The sequence below is a fragment of the Canis lupus genome, chromosome 6 (genome assembly GCF_048164855.1).
Source record: "Canis lupus baileyi chromosome 6, mCanLup2.hap1, whole genome shotgun sequence".
NCBI classification, from domain to species: domain Eukaryota; kingdom Metazoa; phylum Chordata; class Mammalia; order Carnivora; family Canidae; genus Canis; species Canis lupus.
In genome coordinates, this window is record NC_132843.1 from 8,334,146 (window position 1) to 8,361,359 (window position 27,214).

The 27,214-nt window shown below is 39.3% G+C and overlaps 1 protein-coding gene across 21 annotated transcripts in view; it reads right to left on the minus strand.

The window, feature by feature from the left end:
• ARHGAP28 (Rho GTPase activating protein 28) overlaps nt 1–27,214 on the minus strand; it is a 257,348-nt gene that overhangs the window by 196,382 nt on the left and 33,752 nt on the right. For 9 of the 21 annotated variants that reach the window (XM_072828781.1, XM_072828774.1, XM_072828779.1 and 6 more), the window contains 3 exons: nt 14,952–15,041; nt 14,641–14,728; nt 12,665–12,742 (listed from right to left, as the gene is read on the minus strand). Coding sequence is in view for 8 of the 21 variants with exons in the window: in XM_072828768.1 (XP_072684869.1) it covers nt 8,939–9,114 (176 nt within the window). In the remaining 13 variants the exon portion in view is untranslated. Of the gene's footprint in view, nt 1–8,938; nt 9,213–12,664; nt 12,743–14,628; nt 14,729–14,951; nt 15,042–20,467; nt 20,671–21,338; nt 21,382–27,214 lie in introns of those variants that run through there. The other 12 variants (XM_072828768.1, XM_072828766.1, XM_072828767.1 and 9 more) reach the window with 5 other exon arrangements.

The window sequence follows — 27,214 nt, forward strand, 5'->3', positions numbered from 1 at the left end:
GGGCTCCCTGCGAGGAGCCTTCTTCTCCCTCTGCCTGTGTCTCTGTCTCTCTCTGTCTCTCTCATGAATAAATAAAATCTTAAAAAAAAATTTTTTAATAAATTAAAGGGAAAAAATTCCTAATATTGCACTTGCTTCAACTGATAACAAAATTTCTCAACTATTTATATCCATTTATATTTAACCCACTGCATACTTATTCCATTGAAACAGAATAAAAATGATTACAAAAGGAAAAATTAAATCAAACTGAATATTTGTAACATCTACTATGTGAAAGTTGCTAGTTTGCTAAGGGATGTAAAATAAGTAATAACTAACCCTGCTTTCAATTAATCTACAGCCAAATTGAGACAGAAAGACCCTAAATCCATAATTTATTAAATAATGTTTCAAGATTTAAACAACAGGTTAAAAGCACAAGTTTTGGAAGGGCTCAGTGGGACTTCTGGCTCTATCATTACCTCTCTGTGTGACCTTGGGCTACTTCTCTGTGCCTTACTTTCTTCCTATGTCACAGGACTGTTTTAAGGATTAAATGATAATATATGTTAAGCTAAGTAAGTTCTCAATAAAAATAGTCCTGTTAAAAAAAAAAAAAAAAGAGGGCAGCCTTGGTGGCGCGGCGGTTTAGCACCGCCTGCAGCCCAGGGCGTGATCCTGGAGACCCTAGATCGAGTCCCACGTCGGGCTCTCTGCATGGAGCCTGCTTCTCCCTCTGCCTGTGTCTCTGCTTCTCATTCTCTCTCTGTGTCTATGAATAAATAAATAAAATCTTAAAAAAAAAGAAATGACATCATAGGATAATGATTATGACAAGTTAAAACCCTCTGGCTGCTACTGTCAAGGAATTTTTCAGGAAAGAAACTTAGTCCTTACTTTTCTGACTACATTTATTCTCTCTTGTTTGGCTCTTCATCTCCAAATATGAGTTTGGTTCCAACCCACAGACTTGTTAACTGGTTACTTGTGTGATTTTTTAGATATGATAATGAGGATAGGGAAAACTGTCAAGAGATCAAAAAGAAGATCATTATTAGTTGTAATGTCATTTTTGGATGTTTGACTTTTCTAAGCACCTGTGAGATATCTCTATGGATCTAAAACTATAAATATGCTGATAGACCTTTGTATAAAAACAAATGGATTGACCAATGTTTTCCAAATAGATTTTCATAAAAGAATGCTGAACAGGAAACCTCAAAGGGATTCTTTTCTCTATATACATTATAGATACACAAAAGTAAACTTTGTGGCTAATCGCAAAATTTAACATGGATCTAAAAACCTGTGGGGACACCCGGGTGGCTCAGCGGTTCAGTCCCACATCAGGCTCCCCACAGGGAGCTCGCTTCTCCCTCTGCCCATGTCTTTGCCTCTCTCTGTGTCTCTCATGAATAAATAAATAAAATCTTAAAAAAAAATCTAAAGACCTGTCTCTTATGTATAAGATAATTGACACCACAACTCAGAATTACTAAAACAGAAGTCTCAAGTGCTTCATAATTTTAAAAAATCTACATACTACTTTGTCTTTAGTTTCCTGTCCTTTGTACTGCGTGCCTGTATGTAGTCATCTTCTATTAATCTAAGGGATCAGAAATGGAATGCATAGGTTTAGTTTTTAAGAGTAACATGAGACAAAGCAGCTGTTCTCTAAGTGATACTTAGTGTATGTTCTTCTACCCTTGAACACTTAATGCCTGTCAAACAGACAGTTTTATGTATAATATTTATTTATTGAAGAGTGACATATACAGTTGATACTAAAAGAATGTGTCATAAACCCCAAATACTTAAGATGAATATATAGTGAAATAATTTTTTAGTGCTCATTTTAGAAAAGAGCAACTTGAAGCTTTTGGGTACATTACTGTTTGGTTCTGAAATGCATCCTCTAGTAATCACAAAGAAATGAGAACATGAAATTTCATGTGATGAAGAATGACACATTATACAAAACTACTAACTCAAGTAACCAGAACACAGCAAGAAACTGAAAGCAAACAAGCAAACCAATAAACGCTCAAAGAAACTGAAATAAATGCTATCAAAACCTTGTGTTAGAGTATATACAGTTTAGTCCGTTGAATGGCATTTTCTTTACACAGTTCTAACAATCTCAATTATCTAATGAAAAGTAAATTACAAAGCACATTAAGAATAACAACATTAGAACAATAGTACTGCTAAAGGTTTTCAAGGCTGCTTGGAAATCAGGGGAAAAAAACAATAAATATTTAAGTTATATAAGAAAAAGAACAATATACCAATGTAGTGCTTGGAAATCAGGGGAAAAAAACAATAAATATTTAAGTTATATAAGAAAAAGAACAATATACCAATGTACACTATTTACTATGAAGGCAAGCAAACTTACACATCTCAATAGGTGCCTTTACTATAGCACTGTAAATCATACTGTCTTAATGATGACAGTCATTAAGAAAAGGTGCATTTCTGGGACACCTGGGTGTTTCAGCCTCCGGCTCAGGTTATGGTGTCGGGGTCCTGTGAACAGGTCCTACATCAGGCTCCCAACTAGGCAGGGAGTCTGCTTCCCCCTCTCTCTTTGCCCCTCCCCCTGCTCATGTGCATATATGCTCTCTCTCTTTAGAGAAAATTAATAAAATCTTTGTTTTTTAAAGGTGCATTTCTGTCCTGGTTAAGGGTATGCCTAACCTTATATTTTTTTCCAAAGAAGCTTAAAACAAAATCTATCCGTTAAATGGATAAACTTTATTTCCAAAATTTTCTTCTGAGAATATTTTATTCCCTTCCTTTGCTCTACTTCATAACATTTTACTTTTATTCTTTGCTGGAACTGATACGTAGAGACTACAGACTGAGAAAAAAGAGAATAGGAATTACTTCAGAAACCAAATAGTTTGGTTTGAGGACCAAATAAGAAGAAATTTTAATTATATGTAAATTAAATATTTATTTTAGGTATGAAACATCTGCATAGGTTCAAGTAACATCTCAGGAACACTGGTAAGAGAAAAATGTTTCCATTACGTATTAACATGGTTCTAAGAAAACAGCCTCAGTTTTTTTTTTTTTTAAGATTTTATTTATTTAATCATGAGAGACACAGAGAGAAAGAGAGGCAGAGACAGAGGCAGAGGGAGAAGCAGGTTCCCTGCAAGGAGCCTGATGGGGGACTCAATCTCAGATCCTGGGATCACACCCTGGGCTGAAGGCAGACGCTCAATTGCTGAGCCACCCAGGCATCCCAGCCTCAGTAATTTCAAGTGGGATTTAACAACTATCCTCTCTTAACATAGAATTTAATTTAGAAGCCTTCTGATTATTTTCCACGGAAGACTATCACAAAATTTTGCTCCTGAAAAGATTATGAAACTCTGAAAATTAGGAAATAAGTTTCATGAACTCAGACCAGATAAAGCTGAACTATTTATTATACTTGGTTGATTTTTTAAAGCCGAAAGAGATAAAAACAATACAGAAAGAATACTGAATGTGGACTTTATAGAATGGAAAATACATCAGTACAGAATTGAGAAAAAAATCGGTAGAGGGGAGTTTGAGAAAAAAAACAGGGCAGCCCCGGTGGCGCAGCGGTTTAGTGCCGCCTGCAGCCCGGGGCGTGATCCTGAAAACCCTGGATCGAGTCCCACATCGGGCTCCCTGCATGGAGCCTGCTTCTCCCTCTCCCTGTGTCTCTGCCTCTCATTCTCTCTCTGTGTCTCTATGAATAAATAAAATCTTTAAAAAAAAAAAAAAAAAACAGGAGATATTTCATAATCACAAAACATCTCCCCTAAGGTACTTATTAATTACATAGAGAAAAATATAGTTTACCAGTACAGAAACCCAGCAGGCACCATTTTAACCGGGTGATGAGAGCCAACGTCGACATTAGTAGATAGACTGCCATCATGTACCCCCTAATATGATGCACTTGAGAAGGGCCCAACATTATTCTGTGGAAGTCTTACCCAGAATGCATAATTTCTATCTAATCATGAGAATATAACACACCACAGGGCAGCTGGGTGGCTCAGTGGCTGAGCATCTGCCTTTGGCCCAGGGCGTTATCCCCGTATCCTGGGATCAAGTCCCCCGCATTGCGCTCCCCACAGGGAGCCTGCTTCTCCCTCTGCCTGTGTCTCTGCCTCTCTCTGTGTGTCTCTCATGAATAATAAAAAAGAAAGAAAGAAAGAAAGAAAGAAAGAAAGAAAGAAAGAAAGAAAGAAAGAAAGAAAGAGAAAGAAAGAAAGAAAGAAAGAAAGAAAGAAAGAAAGAAAGAAAGAAAGAAAGAAAGAAAAAAAATTATCGCACCAATCCAAATTGAAGAACTTCCTATAAAACAAGCAATCAGTACTCAAAAAGTGCCATAAGAGATAAGGACAGACTGTCAGAGACTGGAGGTTTGGAAGGCAAAACTAAATTCAATGTGGTATCCCAAATTCAATTCTACAACAGAAGAATTCTAATGCTGGCAGAAAAGCTGATGAAATCAGGTTATAAAGCCTATATAGTTAAGTGTACTACATCAGTGCTAATTTTTCAGTTCTGATCATGGAACTTGGGTTATGCACAAGTTGACATTAGGGGAAACTGGGTGAAGGTTACATGAAGTACTCTGAACTACTTCTGCAAATTTTCCAGAAGTCTAATATTATTGCAAAATAAACAAGTAAAAAAATATTACTTGTATCCTCATGAATATGAATCTACAACACCCTAAGTTCCCTGAATTTTTGTGGATATGTTAAGGATTAATGATCAGGGATAACTGAGCAGGTTAAAAATGGACAGAGCAACTGGCCAAATGTTTAGCCAAATGACATGATCAAAGGAAATGTGCCAGATGTTTTCCAACAGCTTCACATACAGAGGCACCTACGCTCAGCAGGGGCCCCACTGTAAAAAGAAACCAGAGACACCAACTATGGTTTTAACCATAACATTAAAAATGACCCATAAATATCTTATCCTCTCGTAAGAATTCTATATCCATTACTATTTCTGAATCCTCTAGAAAAAGCATTTCAAAAGTATCCGCCCCATATTTTAATGTACCCATGTATATGTCCAGAAGCTCACAAAGACCTTATAAGTACTTAATTGAACGAGAGTTGGCATCTTGAAATAAATGTGTTTTTAATTAATTTCCATCCAGGAAGATGTTAATATGGCACTAAGGGTTGCTAAATTTATTTTTTCCACAAAATAAAATATTTATTTTCTAATTATCATTAATTCTATTTTAATCAAATCATTCACATTACTATGAACAGTTATGCTACAAAACAAAGATTTTAACATTTCTGCAGAATTAGAATTCCTAGGATAACCTTGGTTAGCTCCTTTATTTGTTTTTGAGGAAGAGCTGGTTCTCTTCTTTTTTTTTTTTTTTTTTTTAAGATTTTATTTATTTACTCATGAGAGACAGAGAGAGAGGGAGAGAGAGGCAGAGACACAGGCAGAGGGAGAAGCAGGCTCCATGCAAGGAGCCCGATGCAGGACTCAATCCCGGGTCCCCAGGATCAGGCCATAGGCTGAAGGCAGCGCTAAACCCTGAGCCACCGGGGCTGCCCCTGGTTCTCTTCTTCTTCTATATTTGTTCTCTCCTAGGAAGTTTATAATATAATGAAATAAACATCAGAAATACTCATGGTCATTTTATACTATATACTCACCAAAGAATATTATATATATTTCTTATATACAGCTTAGAAAATCTTTGAAAAACAAGACACCCAGCTTTATCTTCAGCTACCTTTCATTTTGTTAAGTGAAATTATTTCTTATGTATGTCAATATTTTCCACTCTGGATTTTGGGTCTAGAAGCTAAGCCTCTTTAAAAATCACATGATTGTAAAGACAGTCCCAAGCACTTAACAGAACTGAAAATTTACAATCCTTCATTCTCTTTTATCCTTTATAAACAGAATATAAAGACAGATTGTGAAATAAAGAATGACTTTCCCTCCTCCAACAAATACTTAGTACTCAAGTCTTTTTCCTCCATGAATATACTTTGGGGATAGGTACCAAAAATGTTTTACCCTCCTCTTTACATCAACAACTGGGATTAAAAAATGGTAACCGTAATAACACATCTAACAATTACTGGATGCTTCGCTCTATTCTTAAGCAGCTGAAGCAGGTTACCCAAGACCACAAGGTAATAAATGGTACATGTGATGAATGGAGTCTGGGAGCCTGACCCCAAGCCTGAGAACTGGCAAGTATACTCCATACTGGCTACTTATTCTAATAAAACAAGCAGTCCCTAAAGAAAATACAAAGGCCACCCAGCTTCAGTGTTGAAGAGTTATCGGGGGAGGCATGTAACGGAGCAGCCATTACTCAGCTTTAGCCAGTGCTGGCAGACAGAGCAGAGGCCTGAGTTGCTGGATTCTTTATTCCTTTATTATTATTTCTTTAAATGAGAAGCTGGCAGTCCAGATTGATATCTGAAGCCTCGTGTTTCAGAATGTTCCCACTTATTCCAAGCTTTTTCTAAAAATCCTATTGGTCTGAAAGGTAAAGGGCCACATTCTCAAGGCAGGGACTTTGTTTTATTTATCTTTGTACTCCTAATGCCTAATGTGTGGCTGGCAAATGTAAGTACAAAGAGATTGACTTCAGCTGTTTAAAATCCTGCCAACTTATCTTGGCCATTTTATAACCTTGGTAGGAATTCATTCATTTATTCATTAGGTATTTACTGAGCTACCAAAATGTGCCAGACACTGCTCTAGGCACTTGGAATTAGAACAGTGAACAAAACAGAATAATGAAGGAAGAGATAGAGACTGAGATTATACTTTAGTGGGAAAAATCAGCCCAAAAAACCAAAAGCACATAAAGTCAGATGGAGTGGAGGCTTGGAAAATAAGGAGACAGTTTGCTTTGAATCGAAACTTTGCTAACTCAGAGCTCAAGAATGATGATACAATAGTCCATGCTTCCTAGTGCCATACTGGTCACTCCTCCACAAATATGTTACACATATGTAAGCAATTTAAAGGAAATGGTATTCTTGAAAGAGAGAGTGCTTTCTTCATAAGTAGAACAATACGATCTTGCTCCTTGGCTTGAAAGGAAGTATTGATCAGTAGTTAGTGAGTCAAAGGTTAATAACTGGGTCCTGATTATTTCTGTTATCAGACTCATGATTGATGGTGTCCTCCGGCTCCTTGTAAATACAGGAACTTCTTTTTGATTGTTGTTACTGGGAGCCAAGGAATTAAGCTATTCTCTCAAGATTTAGTTGCAGGGGACAGGGTCAATTATCTCCTGCATCAGAGAGTTTAGAGTGGTACAAAGGTTCCTATAGAAAGGATGCACGCAGTCACCAAAAATGCAAACTTGGAGCAACACAAATCTCACTGGCAACCATATGATAAAACACTAACAATGGCACACAACTCTTCTGCTCTCATGCATTATCATTCCACAAGACCACATGTTTAGTTAATGGAACTTCTCCAGTTTGCTTTGGAAACGGATATAGTTTTAGAAGGCCCAAATGGCACAATCTAGCTATTACTCTTAGACAGCTGCTGGGAGTTAGTGACAGGATAGTTATACTAGGACCATCTAAAAATGCACAAACCAGATCCCTGCTTCTCATGAACTCACTTATATCTATTTAGTTACTCATAATCTGAGTAATTATAATCAAGGATTATGTTTAGAAAAGAAAACACCCTGAAGACAAATTCAAGTGTATATCTTCAAGTAGCCGTTAAGACAATGTGATCGATCCTAAGGCTAGAAGAAAAATGTTACTTTCTCACTGTCTTTATATAAAAATAAGATTTCACTCAACCTGCTCTTTTGGAAGAAACAATATTGTCTTTGTTAGCTGAGCCTAACATAGATCTCATGCCAATGTAGTTTATTCTTCCCATGGATACAAGCCAAAAGGATATTCCTTGAAATAAAATCACAATCTGTTGAAAGCCTCACAAATCAATTAGGAGAGAGAAGTAATCATTATCACATAACTAAAAAGAAAAAGAGAAAAAGTAAACAAAAATAAACTTGATGCAAAAAAGTAAATCAACACTCAAACTTCCCACTTGGAAAAAAAAAAAAAAAACCACATTCATCAGTGGATCCATAGTAGATAAATAGCCACATTTAAACAAGCAAAACTTCCCCAAACTCTGAGTCAGATCAAACTATCTCACTTATTATTGTCTGAGCAGGGAAATTTCCTAAGACTCTAACATTTTTGTTTAGTTAATGGAAGTCACATTGGCCTTGATCTTGCATCAAACAGATGAACATTAATAGAGTAATTTAATATAAATCCTTGCTATATTAAATCTAAAAATACACATAATGAAATGGTTATAGACCTTTGTTGACCCAAAAGAAATAAATTATAATAGCATTTACAGCATTGAGTAAACATTAGCAATAATAAAGTAACGATACCAATGTATTTATATAGTTGAACAGTTTTTAAAATCTAGAAATAAGATTGTTTTTAAAAGTCTACTCAGATTTACTTTTAGGGAATCTCTCCAGCTATATTTTAGCTTAGATGGCATGCAGTTACTAAAGAAACCCTCGATAATATTCGAGGATTTAGGATAATGTATTTTATTTTTTTTCTTTTTCTGCTTGTCTCATTTCCATTTTTTTTTTAAATTCTCCAAATATGTCAATAGGTGAATTTGGCAGAGATGAGGCATGTGCCTCTTTACCATCAAGTTATATCAAGAACAGGACTCCACTGCTAACCTCTGCTAGCCAAGGACTTTAGCCACTACCAGCTGAGACTTGCAATCAAGGACAATACAAAGAACAGCAGGCTCACTCATCCAGTCCACCAAAACTTGAAACAACATCAAGTGATGGTGCTCTTAGGCCCTGGCAGGAAACACAGCTGCGAGATAAAGCCCAAGCTCGGGAAACCTCTGCTCCCTGTGGAGCGGCTCTGGGTACCTGCTGCCCGGGTGGCTGGCGGTGGCCCTGGGCGCGCAGCGTGGCTCGGAGCTGGACGGCTGGGAGCGAGCGTACGAGTGGTAGGCGGTCAGCACCACGCCGCCCGAGTCCTCCACTTCCATCCTCAGCCGCGCATGTCCCCGCTCCGGCCCGAGAACAAAGGCAGGCACCAGCATGGACCAGCGCACCGGGACCCGGGCACCAGCCGGGCGGTACGGCCCGTCCAGCTCCTAGGGGCGCGCTCCCGCGGCTGTCAGGGGCGCCCGGGGAAGCCAGCCCCGCCCGCGGGGCAGCCCTATTAGCAGGGACTTAAAGACACGCCCACAAGCCCCGCTGGGGGTGGGGGTGGGGGCGGGGGCGGGGAGTACGCGGGTTGGGGGGGGCCGCAAGAGTCGGGGGCAGGGGGATGGGGGGTATCCCTGTTTCTAGGAAACTGCAAACCCGCTGTGATCCTTCGGGGTTCAGGCTAGCTGCTCTAGGGATTTTTCTTGCTTTGTTTTTCTTTTTCTTTTCCTTTTCTCATCTCTCCCCCAACCCCCCCCCCCACACACACACACACATACACACCCAAATGAGGGAGGCTTATCCCACAGCTAGTAACATTTCCTGCCTGGCAGCAAGACACCGAAGAAAGAAAGAAATCTTGCCTTGGGAGCCTGGGCTGAGAAGGAGAGGGGCCAGGTCTACAATGTGTGGTCTGGGGAAAGGAAGAAAATGTGACACCCTCTCATTTAAAGCATCCACATCAAAAATTGAAGAACCAGATTATGTTGCTGTGTACTTGGTCAAATTACAATAAACTTGATTTCCTTTTGGGCAGGTAACTCACCCAGCAAGCAGAAAACCTCCCTCCCTCACCCTCAACGCCACCGCAGCAACCAGCCTCTTACCACACCTGACATCCCTTTCCTCCTACCAATCCTGATCAAATTAAGATACTGCTTTCAACTTGTCTGAAAATTAGACTTGATTATTCTGGGCCAAATGCATGTTTTATCCAGATGTCTTTATTTAGAGAAATGTGTGGCAGGGAGGCAGGTATTAATCAGAAACGATTTTCAATCATTTGGAGTCTGAAATATGTCTTTACATATATAAAACTAACAGCACAAATGGAAAGACGACATTCTTTTAACCATTTAAAAAGGGAACCAGAAGATGCTAGAGGCCCACAATGACTTCATCTTTTACACCCAGACAGAGTGTTTTACCTGTTGTCTCTCACACTCCCCTGGGAGCTACAAGGAAGGGAAAAGAGAAGTTAGTTTACCCCTTACCCGAGTACTTACTATACTAGGTCATGCTAGGTATATAATTTCTCATAATCTGTTTCTGCACCTGTGAAATGGGAAAAACAGTAATCTTCTCATGGGGTAAAAGCATACATGCTAGGTTCTCCAGAAATGTTGGTCCTCTCTGCTACTTTCTTCACATTATCCAGAAGAGAGACATTTGTTTTCAAAGGTTGGACAAGCAAAAAAACAAAAAAACAAAACAAACAAACAAACAAAAAAAACCCAAAATGCTTCTTAGAAAATATTTTGTTGATTAAAGGGGTTAGAATGACTAACATTTACTAAAATACCCTTTATGTGTTGGCTCCTGTTCTTTAGCTCTTTAAACAACTCTATGAGGTAGGTATCATTTGCATCCCAATTTTGTGAATTAAAAATTTATCAAACATCAGCGCATGAAAAAGGCATATACAAAGAATGCTTCCTTCTTCAAAATATATCAGTCCTGATCTTGGGGGTCATGGGACTGAGCCCAATGCTGGGCTTTGCACTCAGCAGAGGGTTTGCTTGAGATTCTCTCTGCCTTTCCCACTCATGCTCTCTCTCTAAAATAAATAAAATCTTTAAAAATAAATAAAACTTTGAGGCCAGACAAGTTTCAGAATTTAAATATCATTTTTTAAAAAATTTTTAAAAGGGGGAATCCCTGGGTGGCGCAGTGGTTTGGCGCCTGCCTTTGGTCCAGGGCACGATCCTGGAGACCCAGGATCGAATCCCATGTCGGCTCCCAGTGCATGGAGCCTGCTTCTCCCTCTGCCTGTGTCTCTGCCTCTCTCTCTCTCTGTGACTATCATAAATAAATAAAAATTTAAAATTTTTAAAAGGTAATTTGGTACAGGCACCATTTAATACAAAATATTCTCCTTCCAGTAATTTGGGACGGTACCCTTATTCAAACTTATTATTTCCTAAGTAGAAAGAATTGACTGTAAATGGAATAAACAAAGCCTATTAATAATCTCACATTTATTCAGATCAGGTTTGTCATTAAATCAGTTTTGCTACTAAACTTTTTTAAACATGTAATTTTTATAGCTTTTTGCATTTTGGAATTACCATAAGGATTACAGTAGTGAAACTTTTTCTGGGCATGGAATTTGTCTCCTTAACATTTTTTTTCTCTGAACTACAGATTCAGAATTTGAAATACTTGCAGGATATTTTCTTGTGAATATTTTTAGCCATAACTCTGCCTCAAGATGTCCAAAACTACGGTGGTGCTCCCTAATGCCAGCTTCAGCAGCCCAGCCCTCTCTCTTGTACATTCATATTTTAGAGGCCCTGGAGTCACTATGGCTTCCAACCATTCCTCCTATTCCCAATGCTGGGTTTTTGTTCTCATGTCACCATTCCTTGCCTAGGTGTTGGCCATCCTTCTTTGACAAAGATGACTTTCAAACACCTTCCTCTTAAATCCTTCCCCTCTTCAAAGTGCTGGTAGAATGATTCTCCTAAAACATAGTTCCTCCCCTTCTCAAAACCCCTGTTGTAATCCACTTGCTATAAAATAAAGTCCAAACTTCTAGGATAGGTGCTCTAATCTACTTTGACCACCCATTACTTTTTTTTACTCCTGAGACCCTGTGACCCTCTCATACCAGCCCATCCTGCCCTCTTATTTTGCCTTTGCTCCTGTCATTTTCCTGTCTAGAAATCCTTAAAAACCTTCTACCTCTCCCCCATGAAGCCTTCTCAGGTTGTTTCTAATTCAAAGCCTCCCCCCCTTGCTTCTATTATAAGAACTATCTCACTTGGCCACCCAGTCAAAGCATAGTCAGCCAAAACTGTACACACTGTGTCCACTGCACACACAGCTATTAGATCACAGTGTTTTTTTCCACTGAGCCCACATGTGGTCAAGAAACCCTTCTCAAAACAGAGCCTCCTCCTACAGCAAGGTAGCTTTGAGATGAAACTATCTGCTAACCCAGGATTGTATTATTATTTTCCAACAAATTAGTGTCCTTTACTACATTGCAAGCTACTAGAAGGGCTAGTGTCGTATTTTTGTCTTTATACTACAGAGCCCAGTGTTTTTGCAGAGTAGACAAGCAACAAAGAACATTTGTAAAATCAATGAACATATGAATCAATGAATGAAAGAAATAGTACTCTTAAGTGCAGTAGTTCTAATCTTTCAGGGTAGCCAATGAATTATTATAAATGATTCATAAGTCTGTATGGCACTGTCAATGATAACTGCAAACTAAAGAAAAAAGTTTCACATGTATGTATTAATATTTTTTAATGTAGGCATATGCTGTTGACTTAATAAAATATAACTCTAACCATTCTTGAGTTTTTTGGTTTCAGAGGGATGGTAGAGTGCACATACTGGGTATTATAGAATACGCTGTGCAGGACATTTTTCTCTTGCCCTCCAGATCCCCTTGCCACCTTCACTACTCTGTGTGGGGCCCCAGTGGCTCACCTTCTGGTCTATATCTCTGAGCCCTCTTGCCTCTGGTTTCAGGTAGGGTGCCACCAAAGAAAGGTACCAGCAGGACATCTATAGGAAAGGGGAAAAGCCAGCTTGGGTATATATTTCTCAGATTTCTCTTTTGATTTGCTACCAGCTGGCTCCTTCCACCTAAGGCTTTAGGTCCTGTAGGCAGCCCCCTCCCATGCTGCTCTCTCCAGATTCCAATAATGCTACCTCTACCTAGCCCTTCAAACCCAGGGGTACTCACAGCTCTTGGTGCACCAACTAATCCCCCCCTTTGTCCCTCCTGTACCATCCTTGTTGGTCCTCCATCCACCCACAGTCTTCCAGACAATCTCTTTACTAAACTCTCCTCATTCACTTGTGCTGAGTGCCCCCATCTCTTCCTGCCAAGACCCTGACTGATAGATGCCCCCACTGATATCTGGGGCAGTATCCCATAAGCAAAAACATTAGTATGTCTGTAGTGAACTATACAAATACACATACCAGGAGGGATAAATAAAAACGATAAATAGTCTCCTGTCAGCTCAGGTGATTTATCACTAGATAAGTTCAGATCTGAACAAGTTTTATAGTCATATGATTCATGAAAAAGCTTTCAGATTAGAGAGCTTTGGGGATTTGGGAATTATAGATATGGGATTGTGGACCTGGTAGAGTCTGTTAACATTTTTGGCATTCTGGGAACCACTGGGCTAGGGGTTCACAGCACAAGACTGTGACGGCTGGCTCAGCAGCAGGGTAACCAGGGACGCTGGAAAAAGATTCTCCATCTGGGAATTGGGTTGATAAACTGCTCCTACAGTGGACAGCGGACATTCGGAGCACAGAAATAGCACTGGCATTTGGAATAATGGTTAAGAGAAAATTCTACTTTCCTTGCATACTGCTATGTATGCCACTGCAGCACCCAGCACTGGACCAAGAACAGGACACCTGGGTGTCAGCACCAACCCTGCCAACAGAACACAGGACCCAAGCAAATCACTGAATTGCAGACCTGTTTCTTCACACATAGATGAAGCAAAATAGCCCGTATTTATTGAGTACTTAACATGGGCCTGGTTCTATTCTAGGTATCAGAACCTCAATTCATGAAATGCTCACAGTTGCTTTTTGAAGTATTTACTGTTAGCATCTTCATTTTACAGTTGAAGAAACGGACTGCATTAACTTGTCCAAGGTCACCCTAGCTAAGAAATGGCAAAGCTGGCATTCAAACCCAGAAGTCTGGCTCCCTGCATCCAAGCTCTCAGGTATTATACTTCTCTCTCCCTCCCAAGACTTATTTGAGAGATAGTGAGATGCACATGAAAGAATGTGTGTGAATGCAAGCAGGGCGAGGGGTAGAGGGAGAGAGAATTTCAAGCAGACTCTCTGCTGAGTGCAGAGCCCAACACAGGGCTCTGATCTCATGACCCTGAAATCCAGACCTGAGCTGAAATCAAGAGTTGGACCGTTAACCAACTGAGCCACCCAGGTGCCCCTATATTTCTCTTTCATAAAAGATTTGCTGAGATTCAAAATACATCCTTTATATGGGAATAAAATGGGTCATCAGATTTATTTTTTGTGTGGCAGCTTTCCACAAACCTATTTAGGATTTTGGAGGATAGCTATCACTAGCATATAATAATAACAATGAAAACAGTAATAAATGAAGAGAGAATTACATGCATTTTCCATGTACAATAGTAAGATAGTTCATAATTTCTTTATGCATAAGAACAGTTCATTAACTGCCCTCAGAATGTGTTGAAGGTTAATTCAGTATTTTGTACTGCCTTGTAAATTTGTCAGTTAATACACATATATAAGAAATTTGATAATACTATCATATGTGAACTCCAGGTGCACAAAGACTCTTCACTTTCCAATGAAACCAAGGAAGCAGAATGGTAGACCAAAGAGGGACAGAGTTAAAATTAAATTATGAATTTGCTACTTACTGTTTGTATTACCTTAATTTCCCTATATTTCTATTTCCTAATTGAAATTGATTGGAGAATCTTCTCTGACAGTTGATGGGAAGATACAATGAGGAAGCATCTTTAAAACATCAAACATAGTGCTAAGCAATCTTAAATGCTCAAGAAATGTTGGTTCCCTTCTCTTTTTTTACTATCCTCGTCACCTGTCCTCTACCTCAGCCCTTCTAGAAGCATCGTTGAGTTCAATACTCAAGAGTAAACAACTTGATCTTACGAATTCCAAAGGCATTTCATAATCTTTACTAAAAGAAGAGTCAGTCTCAACTCACATAATGACTCACCTGGAAAAGCCTTACAAACTCTGGCCCTTGAGTGTCAGTGACACTATAGTACGTAATACGAAATATGATGATAGTCCAACATCTTCAATCCTACCAGGAGAGACAAGAAAACAGAACATTTATGCAAAACTTCAACATGGACAAAAGAAAAGTGCCTCTTGTGGCCTTGGCTGCTTATCTGGCAAAACTGCTACTAGAATAATCACTTAAGACCAGAACAGGAAAACAGCTACAGCTGCACGAGTCTCTGTAGCTGCTGACTGCCATTCCCTTAGCAAAAAAAGTTCAAAGTTACATAGTCACTGGTCCTATCTTGCAGGAAATGAAGGCACAGTTCTCTCCTACCTAGGGGAACATGTTAATTCTGTCAAAATTCCACTTTATATGCATTCCCACTTCCCCAACATTCTCTAAAAAGATTGGGTCAAATTAAGGCGAATAAATGCAAAATTTCATTTATATAAAAAAGAAATACTTTAATGAAACAGGTATTTTAAGAGTATTTAGAAAGGTAATGTGTAAACCCTCTATCATTGGATCAGCTGATAAATCTTAAATTGCTATTCTGAAATATTTCTCAAAACTTATTAGAACTAGCTAAATTATATAAATTTATTTTCTGAGTGCTATTATGACAGAATTTTTAGACTACTCTGATTTTCCTATTACTTTCTTAGTATCTATTTTTAAAGATGTGTCAGGTCTTATTTTTCTTTAGTATTTATTCCATGCTCTATGATCAATTGGTAATTGGGTTAAGCAGACTTGGTCACCACAAGAGTCTCTCAGCCAGGTTGAGACTCGTGTTATTTATGTGATGGACATAACTGAGTCAGTCAAGTGACTTAACTGACTTGTACAAAGAAATTGAATCATTATTGATTGGAAATAAATCACTACCAACACACCCAGGCAGAGTGGAGAGGAAGAAAACAGAGAAGCCACAGACATGAAGCTCTGGTATAAAAAGACTTATATTATGGAATACTTTCTGCAGTGCTCTACTTTGCAATTATACAAGGGTTTTATTTATTCATCCATCCCTCCATCCATCCTGAGAGGTATGCCCATAATTTGAACCTACATTGGTAAGCACCAGGAACATTAAAAGAATTATGAATTTGAAAGCACGGTCTCTGCAAGAGGGAGGAGTAAGTGTTGAAGTAGGGGGTCATCAAAGAACTTCCCAGAGGAGGTATTGCTAGAGATGAGTCTTAAAAGATGAGTAACAATTGGCCAGTTCAGGAGTTCAGGAGTAGGTGTGGGCAGTTGGGGGTGATGAGAAGGGTATTCCAAAGACAAGAGGCTGAAAAAAAAAAAAGGCACAAAGGAAATAAACAATGTGGCACATACAGGGAAGCACCTTTAGTTTAGCTCTGCTGGACAAGAAGGCATAAAGGAGAGAATGCTTGAGATGAAGCCAGAGACAGAGGCCAGGCACAGGAGGATTGGGGGGGGGGGGGGGGGGTGGCGGCGGGGAGTTGGATCTGAATGCCATGCGAAGAGTTTAAACTTTATCCTGGAGTTCAGATGGGAAATCCACTATAGGTTTCAAATAAGGTAGTACTGGGATCCTCTTGTGCTTTTAGATGGTCCCTCTGGGCTCTGCACAACCAGGTCTCATTCACCTCTTCTGACATACATCTCCTGCGTTTCCCAACCTCCTTTGGAAAAGAATGTACATGGGAGCCTGGGGAAGAAGAAAGCCCATTGTAAATGGCCAGATGCTATGCCCCAAAGAGAATGCTAAGAAAAAGCTCAAGATGGATTTTAAATAGCTGTTAAGAAGTTTAGCTTAATGCCTCAGTGAGGAAGCTGAGGAAAGGACCCCATCAATCTCCTCTGTCACTAGGTCAGTATTACAGATCAGTTACCTGGTTTATTTACAGTCACCCCAGGCTGTACAGACCACCTGACTTGGAAAGTGTTGAAATAAGCACATCAGGTTTCCACTGAATAGAGGAGGAGGGGAACAGGACTGTGAGATGCCTGGGAAGCAATATGGCATGCAGAGCTATCAAGGAGGAAGGTTTATTATGGCTGCAAACCACAAAAACATTTCTGACTCTGAAACAAGGAACAATGTTTTAGAAAGGTCGTGAGACTATCACATGATGGAAGGTCAAAGCTAGAGAACAAGGTTTGAGACAGAAATGAGAACACAATCTTGCCAGAATACAGTCTTGCCAGGGTGTTTCTTATAAAATTAACCAATTTCAACTTATTTCCCATCCTTGCTTCATTCTTCTTAGGACATAGAATACCATAACATTGCATCAAATTGGCTGTGCTTAGGTTGCATGCTTATCTTCCATTAGATGGTCACTGGGTGGTAAAAGAAACAGTCTGGCTGATGTGGCCTTTAGCAACTCCCTTGCCTTCTGTAATGGTAAGACTTCTATAATGGTAAGCCAGGCCCCAAGACCATATACCATGTTGGAGGACAGTCCCTTAATTGACATTTGAGTGCATTTAGGCAGCAGGAGTAGATTCTGAGACACCAACAAATAATCAGTGTTTACTACAGCAAGGTTTGGTGAAGCCTCAGGGAGGAACATCTGGCCTGAAAGGACCAGCTAAGAGGCACAGTCAAATCATGGAGGTAAAGATACCAAGAGCCAGGAAGGGAAGGGGTATTACACAGAGTGAAGTGAAGAAGTGACACCATGAGAAGGAACACACTTGCCCACCCTGCAGTTTTGCCTAGATGTGACCCTAAAATATTTCCTGAGGTTCACAAATCAAATGGGCCTGTGATTTTGTGATGATAACAGGAGGCTTCAAATCCATATTGCCTCATCAGTTCTCAAACATAGCTCAGATTACATTCAATAAGACTTACGTGACCTAACCTGAGTCGCCTGGGTCTAGAAGTATAACTGAAAGCATAATTTTATTTTATTTTTTAAAGATTTTATTTATCTATTTATTTATTCATTCATTCATTCATTCATGAGATACACAGAGAGAGGCAGAGACACAGGGAGAGGGAGAAGCAGGCTCCCTGTGGGGACCCCAATGTGGCACTAGATCCCAGGACCCTGGGACTACACCCTGGGCCGAAGGCACACGCTCAACCACTGAGCCACCCAGGTGCCCCTGAAAGTATAATTTTAAAGTACGTTTGTGAAATGGTGGTTAAAATGGGACTGGTAGAAGGAAGGCAGAGTTTGAAGCAGACATGAATAAACTGTTTCTTACATTTAGTGCTATAGGACTATGAGCCTTTACTTAATCTGAGATCTGATTTTTCTCCTCTGTAAAATGAGATGGTAATACCTACCATACACAGTTGGTGGCCCAGATTTAGAAAGGAAAACTTATAAAATCACAGTGTACGTAACACTCAATGCACATATATTCCTTTTATTATGTGATGCTTTCAAGAAACTGTTATTCTACCTTCTACTTTATTAGCAATAAATGCCAATTTGTGGTTTCAGGAAAATTCCATAAATTTTAGCCACCACTATTAGTCAACCAAAGAAGATAATTCAATACACTTCAAAGACTAAATATTTCTACAGAAAGGGTCATGACGGTGAACAGGGCCATGCACTGACACTGAGCAGATAGACTGAAGGAAACCGATGTCTGTCAGTTGAAACATTAGTGGTGTACCTACTTATTACTCATTATTACCCAGCTCAAAAAAGTCACAGAAAGCCCAAATGCCTTGGCATCACAGGCCGGAATACTGGCATGTCCCTGAAGAGGAAGCCTTGACTCATAGCACTGGCACTCCAGGTCAGTCTCTTCTGGTTGGTTTATCAGAAGGCAACTAGCACACTTAGTACAGATCCTGGGACAAGGTAGGCTTAAACAACTACTTACTGAACAAGGAGCCTCCTTCCACTTAATCCTCAGTTTTTTTACCTGCAGATGTAAAATGAAACTATCCGTCTGCTACCTGGCTGTGCCTTCCTCAAAAAAAGTGGGAGGACTAGAAAGTCGTCAGAGAGCAGTGTCAATGGGCCTCAAAACTAGAGAAGAGGATGCTGTGTAACTTGTGCCCATGGAGTTGTGTGATGCAGCCACGTCAGGATGGCTTAAAAAACAGAGTATAAGGCTAAAAGAAACCATGGTTGTAGTAATAAGACTTGTGTTGAGGGAGGGGCCATTTCTGATCTCTGCTGTCACCTGACAGCCATGAGCCTATGTATTATATTGGTCTATATTTCTTCCTTATCCCTTTCTTTGGAGGAGCACCCTGAGTGTCTAACACGGATGCTGTCCTTTGGCCACATGCATTGGATTGAGCACACTCAGCACCCCCTGCCTCAGTGCTTGCCGCATACCTCAGGTCTGGGTGCAGGAGTGGGTATCTGACCAAAGCTGGGCCACTTCCATGGGACCCCTGCCAGATCTTCATAAGAATTTTTTTCTTTTCCTGAAAGGATAGTGCGCCCCCTGCAGCTGCAAGCAGCCATCTTACTACCTCAAAATTTGTGTGATCTATCTTGAAGCCAAGGAGAAGCAAAGATGTTGGAGACTTCCAGACAGCATCATTTGACTCTATTCTGAGGCATGTCTGAAGTACATACTACCACTTATTTTGCTGCTTAAACTAGTATGAGTTGGGTTCTTGTATCTCACAACTGCAGAATAACAATATCCAGCACTCACACGGCTATAGTCTGCTTCTTCCATTTAGTGACATAGGACTATGAGCCTTTACTTAATCTCTCTGGGATCTGATTTGTGTTGTTTCATGCATCTGACTCCCTTAATCCCCACAACAGCTGCATGAGGAACTATTGTCAAAATCATTCTCTTTACTCTGCAGATGGGAAATGAGGGCACAGAGAGGTGAATTCACTCAGGTCACACATCCAGAAACAGAGATTACCTGGTGGAAATCAACCAGGTAATCTGGCACCAGGGTCCAGGAACTTAGCAACTACAGCACTGTGAACCTGAGGGGCAAGCAATTCAACATGTCTGAGGCTTCAATGTGAGGAGCAAATACACAACATTTTATCAGAGCAGGCTCTCAGTAAATAGCAGTGATTGTAGTATTTGTAATTATTTCCCTACTTCGTTCCATTTTCTTCATTCTGAGTGGTGCTTGGTGGGTGGGAATAAATGACCTGATATTTACAAACAGCTCTGAGGATTTGCAATGAATGCTGGGTTCTAAGAATCAAAATAGTCTGTTCCCTAAAAACAAGTAACAGCTCTGTTCCTTTCCACAGAGAAAGAATGAACCACAGTTTGGACCTCATAACCTGATTGTGCCTGTCCTAGTCACCATCACTTGAGGCTTGGCTGTTTTTAAAAAATCCTCTCAAAGTGATTGAAAAGAGGCTGAAGATGATGAGATACTTGAGAAAGAATTAGTATACCCTTAACAGTGCTTCAAAGAATTCAAAATCCCTTTGTTCTGAATTCATTTCAACTGCCAATGGTGGAAAAGGGTCTATTTCCTAAATTAGATGAATCCCTATTCTCTACAGATTACAAATCTGATCCAATGAAATATAATTCTAAAGGTAATCTCAATGGTAGAAATTTACCTTGAGATAACTGCAGTCATTTAGAGTCTGCTTCTTTTCTGATTCCACAGCTTTTCCATTCTTATTTGGAACTGTTCTCCCCTGCAGAAATGGACCAAACTAGCCACTTCCCTCTTCCTGGCTGGTTTGCTTTTCCAGGTCCCTCTGGTGAAGAGCAATGTGATTGGTGCTGAGGCATTCCTGGGTGGAGTCATTTGCTGTAACTATCAAAGGGAAAAACCACCCCATTTATCTCCCTAACTATAAAACTATCATACTGGTTTCATTTTATATTTCCTAATATAACATTCTTCCTGTTCAGCCAGAGTACAATTGCTTTAGTGTGAATTCCAAAGGAGAATCATTAACAGACAAAAGAAGTGCAACAGGGGTGCCTAGGTGAATCAGTTTGTTAAGTGTCCAACTCTTCGTTTTGGCTCAGGTTGTGATCTCAGAGTCATGAGATCAAACCCTGCATCAGGCTCTGCACTCAGCACAGAGTCTGCTTGGGATTCTTTCCCCTTCTCTCTTCCTGTCCCTCTGTTCCTACCCAGCACACTTATGCACTCTCACATACGCATGCATGCTCTCTCTCTCAAATAAAAATCTTTAAAAAGAAGTGCAACAGGGTCTCATGGCTAGCAGGTGACAAAGCAGAAATCAGAATTGGCCTCTCCCTCCAACACAAATTTTATTACTATAACTAGTGTTTCATTTAGCCTTACACTGCCTTCAAAGCCATTCTAAAAGGGCTGCATTGCATAACTCCAGGGCACGAGTTACAGAGCATCCTATCTCTGCTTCTGAGGATCACTAGTACTGCTCTCTTGTGAATTTTGAGTCCTCCTACTTTTTAGAGGAAGTTGCAGTAAAGTAACAGTCCTGTACTTACATTTTTACATTTGCAGATGTAGAAACTGATGAAGTTGTCATAGCTGGAATAAAAAAAAAAAAAAAAAAAAACAGCTAAAGATCTAAGTTCAAGATTTTCACTTTCAAGATGGGCCCTTGAAGGACATTCCAGATATACCCATCAAGAAAATTAGGTTTTTCATGACTAGAGCTCAGCACTTGAGTTTCCTAAGCTGTTAAAACTTCCCATTAATATCAAAACCAAAGTGTGAAAGACTGAATGTGGAGATTTTTAAACCATGACAAGTAAGGCTTGATGTAAAGAGAAGGGCAGCATTGCTCCCACACAGAGGAGACTTGGATTGGAAGCTCTCAGGGCTTGGAAGGCATGGCAAGGAGAAAAGAGAATTATATTCAGGAAAGGCTATTCAATCTGACTCTTCCTGGCTTAAATCTCTGGAATGTAGGGTAATACAAACAGTAGGTTTAAGTATTCAAGGATGGAGAAGCTTATGTGCCATCCCCACCTAAAACTCTGGGATGAGGCATCCTGCAAAAAACCTAAAATGACCTCCCAGAAATTGCCATGGAAGACCTAGAGAGAGCCAGTCATTTCCCATCTCCCCCAGTGAGAACCGACTGGGGCAAGCTCTCAGGGGAATCACGATAGCTAAGATCAAACAACTTTGTGGCCTAGGGCCTCAGGGTTGAGAACCCAAGTCAGGGGGTCAAACAGTAGGTCTAGCCAGGCCATAGAAGACCAAGGGTCAGCAAGAACTGATCTCTCAAGGAGCACTGCCTATGCCTACAGAGTAAACAAGAACTCCACCAGTAGTGGGGGCAATGTGAATAGCCACCCTCCCCACCTCCTATTACCAAAGAGTAAGGCAGGAAAGAAAAGTCTGAAGGACAACACTAGGCCCACAATGCTACAAACATCTCCTGTGCCCAGACACAATTTCAAGATACAAAGCAGAAGACAAAAACCCACCACAGAAAAGAAGAATCAGAATGGGAAGTTGGAATTTTGATTGAGCTTAAGTCATGAACTTAATGATTTCCTTAAAAAAGCTTTTTTAAATCAAGACAGTGAATGTTTTTGAAGCAGTAAAATAGAGCTGAGTGCAAAGATAGATGAATTAAGGCACACTTTCTGTAAATCTGGCTTGTGACTGTATTCAAAACCCACTCCATGAAGATAAATGAGATAAAATTCCTGCCTTAATAAGCGTATGATATAGTGGTGTATATTATAAGGTGAAGCATTGAAGCTAGGAGTTTTCTGCCTTATAATTTTGCATGTGATTGGTCTTGACATTTTATGAATAAATACATTTCATGCTTATAAACTAGGGCCTATGAGGGCTAAGTGAGAATAAAGTCGAGGGCCAGAAGAGTTAATGTTCTACTGCAGGAATATAATGCCAACTGAGAAAAACATACTAGAGCTGGACGAAAGCCCAGTAAAGGACAATCTAACTAATCACCAAGTTGAGAAGGATGCTTGATGAAAAGACATATTATGATGATAAACCAGTTAAAAAATGAAAATGCTGAGAGGGAACAGATTGATATCTGTTTTTTTTTTTTTCCTAAAATAGTGCAATCATGATAAGCCATTACTGGATTCCAATCCAAAAAAATTAAAAATGGGGTGGCTAGCTCTGGGGTCTATGCACTCTGACTACTTTTTTTTTGACCTAATAAACCCACATGATATCAGAAGTAACATGATTTTAGGTATTTGTATTTTATATGCTATGGAGGCAGGCAAAGTTCATGTGGTATGTTTATTCCCTTGCCCAGAAAAGGTGCCAACAATGGAGGATCTGTTTTCAGAAGACTCCAGTCAAGAAGGGACTTTCCCTGAAACATTTTAAAGCCAGACACTGAGAAAACCCAGATGCAATGTAGAAGAATTCTTATTACCCAATGAAACCCAGCCACAGTGACACTGTCCACATGGAGCACATTCAGGAGAGGTTCAGAGAACTGCAGACTTACACAGTAACTTCTAAAGCAGACAAGACAAATCTCACAACTCAGAGTAGACTTTGGGAAAACGCATAAGAAATGGCTTAACTTTGTATCCAGGACTTTGAAGCCAGAAGCAGACATCTCAACACAGAGAAAATTTTGAGTTATGGCAGTAATTTGGGCTATGTAGCAGATGAGGTGGCTGGGCCAGCAAGGCCATTCAAACATGATAGATAAAGCACTATCATCAATTCAATAGCAAGGAAGAAATAGGCACCTGTATAAAAACACATTCTGCTTCCTTTATAGTTACTTTTACATGTTTGAAATTGTACAGAGATCTTATTACAGAGTATGGGTTTAGTCATTCTCAACAAATGCTTTTGATGTCTCTATAAAAATCTAAGTTAAATATCCCCCTCTGCATGGATCCTGACTGGTTATTAAAATCAAGATTCTGGTAAATAATGGCAAGGACTTTTTTTTTTGGTGAGTATGCTAAATGGGCTATACTTATTTATGATTCTACAGCTCCTGTCCCCTATTATCTTTCCAAGCTGTACAATCTCACAACTTTTGAATTTCTTGTGTACCTAGGATGTGACTTCTTCCAACACGCTCCTTTCTAGTCAGCATCTAAAGTGGCCATACTTGTGCCCATCGTGTGCTGGAGCTGATTTGCGCTGGCTCGTAAAAGCTGGTTATTAAATTTTAGGAATTTTGTGAGCTAGTTGTTAGCCTCAGCTGTAATTAAAAATGAATTATATAACCTTGCAATTAAATAATTTATATTTGGGACGCCTGGGTGGCTCAGCAGTTGAGCCTCTGCCTCCAGCTAAGGGCGTGATCCTGGGATCCAAGATCGAGTCCTGCATCAGGCTCCCTGTGTCCTGCATCAGGCTCCTCTGCCTCCAGCTAAGGCTCCTGCATCAGGCTCCTCTGCCTCCAGCTAAGGGCGTGATCCTGGGATCCAAGATCGAGTCCTGCATCAGGCTCCCTGAGTCCTGCATCAGGCTCCTCTGCCTGTGCCTCTGCCTCTGTGTGTGAGTGTGTCACTCATGAATATATAAATAAATCTTTAAAAAATAATTTATATTTAAAACAAAATTAAGAAATACTATTTAATTACATTTTACTATTTTTTTATGCCTTTGAGGCTATTTACATCTGTTCCTATGTATAGTACAAATACCACCTATTGGTGTGCTACTGTAAGTCTCTTCCCAACTCTGTACTCTACACTCATGCAGTAGTCTGAAATTGGCCATGGTGGGGTATTTACATCAAGAAAATCCGCAATTTACTGTAAATAAGGGCTTGATTATTTGTTGATTGTTCAGAATTTAAAAAGTGAGGTAGAGGGATGCCTGGGTAGCTTAGTGATTGAGTGTCTGCCTTTGACTCAGGGTGTGGTCCTAGAGTTCTGGGATGAAGTCCCACATTGGGCTCCCCCACAGGGAGTCTGCTTCTCCCTCTGCCTATGTCTCTGCCTCTCTCCGTGTGTCTCTCATGAATAAAAGTAAAGGAGAAAGTGTTTAAAATACAGATTAAACCTACAAGTATATTGTACCTGTAGCCATTACACTGTAAATAACACAAATAAACAAGGGCATATTCTTCCATTACTCAAAAACTATTTTCTGATTCAGCAAAGAAGTGACTCATGTCACCTATGAAAGAGTGATGTCCTGACATATGTCTTGATTGTTTCACTGCTGTCTTCCTGGTTAACATAAATGCAGACACCAACCAGCATTTATGTCAGAACTACACTCATTCATCAAGTGATATATTATTCATCAACAGATACAAGGGTTCAACAAAAACAACAAAAAATCAGAAGTATTTTATGAGAATCAATTGGGTCTATGGAGTTTACAGTAAGGGTTTAGTGTATTTATTATTGCTTGTAAATTGTGTAGTACACATCCTAAATATGTTTTATAATAACCTTATATAAATAACACACATACATTTTTTTCCAGACAGCTGTTAAACATTTATCTGCAAAACACTGCTTGTGCCTCACTCTCATATAGGGAAAGGGAGATTGGTCCATTTTTGTTAATTTTGTTTTTACTATTAGAACAGTTATCTCTTTTATTGTGAAATATCCAATTTCAGATCTCTGTATATTGGCCCTTAGTTGTTTTCTACAGCATCAAAGTAGCTTGGCTAAGGGCTACTACAAGGAAAAAAAAAGGCAGTAATTACCTATTTTCTTTACAATTAAAAGTGGCTCTTAAGAGGATGAATATAGTTGACCCTTGAACAACACAGGTTTGAACTGTGTGTTCCACTTATACGCAGATTTTTTACAGCACAGTTCTATAAATATTTATATTTATATAAATTTGATCCTTCTTTCTTTCTTTTCTCTTCCTTATATTTGTTTTTCCTAATAACGTTCTCTAGCTTACTTTATTGTAAGAATACAGTATGTAACACAAATAACATACAAAAATATGAGATATCGACTGTTTAGGTTATTGGTAAGGTTTCCAGTCAATAGGAAGCTACTAGTAGTTAAGTTTTACCCAGATTTTCGACTATCTGTGGGTGGGGGGGGTTGGTACCTCCTAACCCATGCATTTTTCAAGGGTCAACTGTATGTACACACTGCATTATCTGTGCTAATAATCAAGCTGACCCAAAACATGTTAGTTGTGCCTTTGAAATTATTCTGAGTTTGAAATAGATTTATGTTTGTGATGTTTCAAAGAAAATGATTTTTTTTTTTTTTTTACTTTTTAAGAAATCAGTATGTATTCTGAGAACTACATCTTAAACCCAGATCTGCAATCCACCAACTCTGTTATCTGCTTAGATAACTTCCTGTACTTCAGTTTCCCCATCTGTGAAATGAACATGATAATGGAATCTACTGCATAGGGCTGTTGTGATAATTAGATTCGTCAATGTGTGTAAAGTATTTGAAAGAGTGGCTGGCATAGAACAGAAGTCTTGCCATTATCATTATCCCTACTTTTACTACTGCAATTGCCGCTGCCACACAAAGGAGTCAATTCACTGACTTACAGATACTAAAAGTAAACTGTTAAGGGTCCTAATCTTAGACTCATGCTGGTGCAGAAAAAATGACTTACCAAAGATCACACAATTTGTCATATTAGAACCAAAAATAGATGTAATGTCTTCTGATAATCTAAGATTATCTCATTCAGCTATTGGCTTCTTTCTGACCTTTTTATTTATCTTGACTAGTCAGTCTATTTCTACGAGCTATATGATTCTTTTATGAAAAAGAATTCTTTTATCTAAGTATACTAGAATGCTGTAGAGGTATATTGTCCAATATGGTAGCCACTAGCTACATGTGGCTACTGAGCATTTGATGTGTGACTAGGGGGAACCGCGATATACTGTAAGTGTAAAATACACATGAGATTTTAAAAACTTCCCATAAAATTAAAATGTAAAATATCCATTAATAATGTTTATGATGGTTAAAAATTTAAATTATACTTTTTGAATGTATTGGGCTAAATAGAATGTATTATTAAAATTAATTTTACCTGTTTCTTTTTACTTAATGTTACATCTCGAAAACTTAAAATTACATATGTGGCCCAAATTTGTAGCTTGCATTATATTTATATTGGACAGTCCTGCTCTGTATAAGAGTAATCTCTATGTCCAACTTTGAAAGCTGGAAATATTGTTGTTTAATAAATTTAAGAAGTGTTTATGGCCTCAAAGGAACTATCATCCCGTAGTCATCCAAGGTAGAAATCTAAGAGGTATTGGTGACTCTTCCCTCTTCCTTGATCCCACACACAATAACGGTTGAATCATTCTCATTCTATCTCTCCATCTCCATCCCTCCTACCATTGCAGTCCTCACCATCCTTATGTGGACATTACAAGAGTCTTCATACCCCCTCTACCTGGCCACCAGTCTTGGATCCCAAAATCCAT